The sequence below is a fragment of the Ornithodoros turicata genome, chromosome 1, assembly GCF_037126465.1.
Source record: "Ornithodoros turicata isolate Travis chromosome 1, ASM3712646v1, whole genome shotgun sequence".
In the NCBI taxonomy this organism is placed as follows: domain Eukaryota; kingdom Metazoa; phylum Arthropoda; class Arachnida; order Ixodida; family Argasidae; genus Ornithodoros; species Ornithodoros turicata.
Window position 1 is genome coordinate 24746860 of NC_088201.1, and position 5869 is coordinate 24752728.

The 5869-nt window shown below is 49.0% G+C and overlaps 1 protein-coding gene across 1 annotated transcript; it reads left to right on the forward strand.

Moving 5' to 3' along the window:
* The first annotated feature begins 3616 nt into the window (after positions 1-3616).
* Positions 3617-4114, forward strand: LOC135379179 (uncharacterized). The gene has a single exon (XM_064612446.1). The coding sequence runs from the start codon at positions 3617-3619 to the stop codon at positions 4112-4114; it is 498 nt and encodes a 165-aa protein (XP_064468516.1).
* The last annotated feature ends 1755 nt before the right edge of the window (positions 4115-5869 follow it).

The following is a 5869-nucleotide window of genomic DNA, read 5'->3' on the forward strand; positions in this document are numbered from 1 at the left end:
GGGCAGACGGCTCAAATCCAACAGTCCTGTGTCTTCGGGGTCCCTCATCCTTACCTGGCCACAAGTCCGTAGATATCGGTGGTGGTACTGGAAGCTAAAAGTCCCACGGGCGACGGGGTAGTGACGCCCGGCACCAGGCAGCATAGCATCCACAATTAGTAAGCAGGAGCGCCGTACTTAGCCGGCGCCACCACACACGGCACAATAGTGGCACAAGCTGGTGTGCCGAGGTCGTATCTCGTTCAGACAAACGCGGCTGAAGAGACTGACCAGAAAGGATCTGCAGGAGGTATTCCCACCAGCACTATCGACTACGTCGACAGATGTTTCATCGGGACACCGCTCCACAGTGTTGGGAAAATGTTTTTGGGACTAGCCGTTTAACTGGTGTGAAGAAAAAGAGCTTATATAGAGGACGACGAATAGGGTCCGCGTGAATTATTCTTTGTTTACGTTTTGGAATAAAACCGATAAAACGTTCCCTGGGTATCGTTGCTACAATTTGGTGCCGAAACCCGGGAAGAGTGCAAACGTCAACGACTGAACAGGACAAGATACCCGAAGTAGAGGCATTCAACGATGGATCGACTGAAGCGCAAACGAGGAGCGATTCGAACGGCGGTAACGAAACGGATTGACGAGATTAAACAACTTCTGGGAGTACCACGTTCTCCGGACTTTTTTTTTTTTTTGATTGCGTGTTAGCGCCGCGAAGCAACTGCGGCTATGAGCGACGTACAGATGTGGACAGACGGAGAGAGGACAGCAGGAAGGAGTGGGGGACAGGGGGGTTAGTATGCGTCCTGGGCCGACTTCAGGGGGAACTGTGCCGACATTCGTCTGGACAGTCTTCGGAAAACCCTGGGAAAACCTCAGACAGCACAGCCGGCGGTAGGATTCGAACCCACCACCTCCCAGTCTACAGCACGACCTTGGTTACCACCAACGAGCGGACGCCTTAGCCCACTCGGCCATGCCTCTGGTGCTCCGGACTTTAGCGGACACACCGGTAAGCTACAAGAAAAGTTTGAGCTTCTGGAAGTTAAAGAAGACTTACGGGACCAGCTAAATAGAGACATAGAAGACTTAACTTTGGAAGATGTTCGATGAAGAACTGGTTGGTTCTCGTGCATACCAGGATAGAATATGCATCATAAGGTCGCGTGCTACACAGAGCCTGAACACAGAAAGTAGAATGGTCTCTAGTAGAATGGAAAGAAGAGCGGTAGGTCCCGTGGAACGTAGACGAGAGGCTACCGTCAAACTTCTGAAACTGGAGATCCCGAAGCCTTTGGGATCAGTTTGGTTGGACCACAAACGGAAACCCCTCTCTTGCAAGCATAGACAAATTCAAGTACTTAGAGTTATCTTGTAGGAAAGGCAGCCACGGAAGTCAGTGAGCTATCACTCACCGCAGAGGACTACGCCATTGCTCTGGAGGTCTTGAAGGACAGGTTCAGCAGAAAGAACCTCCTCGTGGACGAATATATGGCGCGGCTCTTAGGTTCATCGAAAGTCAGCGACTCTAGCAAAGTGAAAAACTGCGCGAGCTGTACAACGAAGTAATGACTGAAGTCAGGTCACTGGAAGCAATAAACATACCCCAGACTTCGTAGGAGTCTTGCTTTCTGCCTTGCGTAAGGCTGTTCTCAGCGACCTCAACCTCGAGTATGACAGAAAACATTGATGGAGATGAAGATCTAATGTCGTACTTTGATTTCTTGAGGGTCGACGTGTCAGGACGTGAAAGAGAACAGCCTGCTGGAGACACAGCACAATCGCAAGTCTGCAGCAACGCCAACAAAACTACGTACCATCGGGACTGGCAAATAGTTAGTGCAGAGGCAACGAGTTGCATTGTTTTGTGGATCGAACGATCACAATTCGGAAAACTGCCCGAAACCTCTTACGATTCAGGAGAAGAAGGAGAAGCTGAGGTCACACAGGGGATGTTTCCGCTGTGGTAAACAGTTCCACCGATCAAGAGACTGCAGGAATGCTTCCCGACTGCGTTGCTCGAAATGCGGAAGGAAACATCTCACAGTAAGGTGTGATCCAGGAAGGATTCAAGAACAAGCGTCACCAGTGCAGAGCACGGCAACTGGCTTCGTCTGCAAGTCTCCACACTCCAGGTTCAACGAGAGGTACCGTTCTCCTCCAGATTCTAGAGGCCAGTTCCCACATATAGCGACTTGCTACACAGCGCTATAAAACAGCGCTATGTTTTCCTCATCTCAGTGCTGCGAACCGCTATAAAACAGCGCGTGTCGAAGTAGAGCCCTCGTCAACTTTTCTAGCTCTATTTTGACCGTCAAGTCTCCGTTAACGAATCGGGAACTTCTTTCAGCGGTGAAGTCACGGAAGCTGGGGTGTTAAAGAAAATAACGAAGTTTGAGAAACAGCAGAGGCCATTTCGCTGGGAAGCAAGACAGAGCTGTGTCACTGTCACTCGACACTTTTATGACCCAGGGATCTGGTCCGAAGCCTCCAATGGGGAAGGTGGCCGACTTCCCGGTCACAGGGAGAGGCTACCGTTTCCAGGAAAAGAAAACGGGGAATGCTCATGACAGAAAGGGGAGACTTGGACTCTGTGCTTCCTGCGAGCAGCACGTACTTGTATTCAGTTTTGTTATCAAGAGCTTCATTTATGTATTCCTAGTGTGGTTATAATACACAGTTGTTTGTTGGTTGCGAATATTACTGAGTCGTCTGAGTTTGTTTCCTCGTCGACAGTTTATTCGACGATCGCGATCAACGTCATCTGTAACATGGGGTTTGTTTTGCTTCCGGCCACTCGAAGCAGCAAAGCAGGAAGGCGACGACGAGGATGTGAAAATGGCCACGAGTTTCATCTGCCAATGCATGGCAATTACAGCAGCAAAAGTGTCACCCGCCAGGAGCTGCGGATACCCGACGCGGACAGTAAACAATCACGGTAGTACCAGTGCATCACGTCGCAACGAGATTTCCCGTGACCCGAGCAGGATTGCGCTATGTGCTCGATTGTATGTGAGAACTGCAAGCGGAAAAACAGCGCTAGGTTTCGAGCGCTATTTTCTAGCGCTATAGAGCGAAGCGCTGTATGTGGGAGCTGGACTTAGTGAGCAGAAAGGGAAATAGAACGTCAACTCATTCGTGCACTGCTAGACAGCGGCAGCCAGCGATCATTCATTAAGAAGTCTCTTTTGGAAAAGCTTAAGTGTCAGCAAGTGAGAGGAGACGTTGACATTTCATACATTTGGTACGGAATCAACAACACGCACAAGATGTCATCGAGTACAGGTTTGGCTCCGTAGTCAATATGACAGGACTGAGGTTTGCATCGAAGCGTTGGAGATGCCTGACATCTGCAACGACGTCATGGAGGTTCCGAACAACGGGTTAAAAATCCAAACTTCAACTGGATGGAATGCGTATTGGTGACGTGTCCGTCTCCTGCGCCACCTGCGAGTAGGGCATCCTCGTCTCATTGGAGCGGAGCTCTACTGGAAGGTAGCCACAGGTGAAACGAAACAAATCGATGAGGGTCTAGTAGCAGCCAACACACCCTTTGGTTGGGCACTCCTAGGGCCATCTCAAACAAGTGCAGCAAACACCATGTTCAAATGTAGGGATTATGCGAGTCACTGTGGAAGCGGAAGAAGCAAAGCTCTCGAACCAAGTAAAAGAAATTTGGAAGTTGGAGCATCTTGGAATTCAGGGAAACAACGATATCACTGACGGCGACATTGGTCTTCAAGACTCCCGATCGACAGGAAAGGAAGTAAATGGCAGATATCAAGTATCCCTGCCATGGAAGACTGCAAGACTGAGTATTCCCCCGAACAAGGAAGTTGCGATGGACAGACTGCACAGTTTGACAACGAAACTACTCAAGAATGAACACCTCATTGAACAATATGACAGCCCTATCAGACAGTACCTGAGGGAAGGTCATGCTGAGAAAGTCAATGCGTCAGCAACAACCCAGGGTGTTACTTATTACATGCCGCACCCCGCTGTCGTGAAAATGGACAGAGAAAGCACCAATATACGAATCGTCTTTGACGCCTCTTCGAATGCAGCTAGGTGCGCCCCTCCCTCAATGACGTCCTTGACGCAGGACCATACCTGAACCCTGAGTTACTCGGTATGATTTTGAGGTTTCGCAAGAGCAGCGTAGCCATTTCCGCTGACATTGAAAAAGCCTTCCTCCAAATATCTCTGAACGAAGCTGACAGAGATGCCTTCAGGTTCTTTTCGTACACCACACTCCCTAAATGTGAGAGCGACCTTCCAAGAGATTGAAGTTTGACGAATGACCACAGGGTGCCGTTCGGCGCAATATCCAGCCCTTTCCTTATGGCGGCGACACTTCGGTTTCATCGTACCCAGGTTTAGCGAAGGTGCTGGACGAAAGTTTCTATGTAGACGACTTGTGGACATACCATAACGAAGCCGAATGTCTGTTTTGGTGTTATATGGCACAAGAGCGCGAATGTCTGTTGAACGACACCAACGAAATATTGAGGAAGGCAAAAATGAATCTAAGGAAGTGGACAACAAACTGTGAATATATGTATACTCAGGCTCTCCAATGAGTGTAACGGAGTAGTAGGCAACGTAGCAAGCAATCAACAGCTGAAGAAGGTACTTGGACTCAAGTGGAATACAGTAGATGACACCCTTCAGCTTGGCATGGATTCTTTAGAAGACTTCTTGCTAAACAAGAAGCATACGAAACGGAGTCTCCTCCAAGCCACTGCAAGAATTTTCGACCCAATCGGCTTTCTTTGTCCTTTCACTATCAAGGCTAAGATAATTTTTCTACGAGCGTGGGAGCAAGGCATCGGGTGGACGATCCGTTGCCGGAAGATATTATCCCTGAGTGGTCGCAGTGGACCAAAGCAATCTATATCCCATCAAAAATGGCAGCAGCTAGAAGCCTCACATCTAGACGAACAGCCACGCAATCCATCCATTGCTTCTGTGGCGCAAGCATTCATGCTTACGGAGCCATCGTGTACCTTCGTACTGAAAACGACAATGGCACTGCAGACGTTAAGATGGTAGCAGCAAACGCAAATCTGGTCTCCATATGTTGCCACATGTGGAACATCTGGGTGCATTAGTAGGAGCACGACTGACCAAGTACGTTATTCGGGCGCACCACATGGAGGATGACCTCCCTCGGTTTTGGGTCGATTCAAGCATCGTTCTCCATTGGATCAAGGGAAGCGCAAGTCGCTGGAAGCCATTCGTAGCGAACCGAGTGACAGAAATACAAAGCCTCAGCGACCCTACAAGAAGGAGCTTCTGCCCAGGACGAGAGAACCCCGCTAAGCTTACTACACGTGGGGTACAGCTAGAACAACTGGTCATTGAGGATGTATGGTGGCACGGGCCAAAATGGCTTTCCTACAGTGACGAACAGTGGCCTTCTCCTGGACAGGAATCTATAAAAAAAAAAACAGAAAATGACTGCGCTGACGCTTAAGCAAAGAACATAATAAGCTGCTCCGTTGTAGCTGACTCGGTTGCAACTCCTTTGTTCAATATCGGAGAGCACAGTGCCTTGCTAAGAGTACTTCGAATCACAGCGTGGGTCAAGCGTTTTATAACGAATTGCCGAAGAAAAGAAGAAAGACAAGGTGGTGTTCTCACAACAGCGGAAATAGACGACGCAGAGATCAATTGGATTGGATTGGAGTTCAACACGAAGCTTTCCCGAAAGAATTTGCAGCCCTCACGGGTAAAACAGGAAAGGTTGGCTAGGAATCACCTCTACGAAATTTAGCTCCGTACGTCGACGACAAGGGAACCCTGCGTTTACATGGAAGATTTGAAGAGAGCGACGAAGATACGGGACAGAAACAACCAATTATATTGC

Coding starts and splice junctions, on each gene's coding strand:
- LOC135379179 (XM_064612446.1), top strand. CDS start 3,617: ATGCGAGTCACTGTGGAAGCGGAAGAAGCAAAGCTCTCGAACCAAGTA.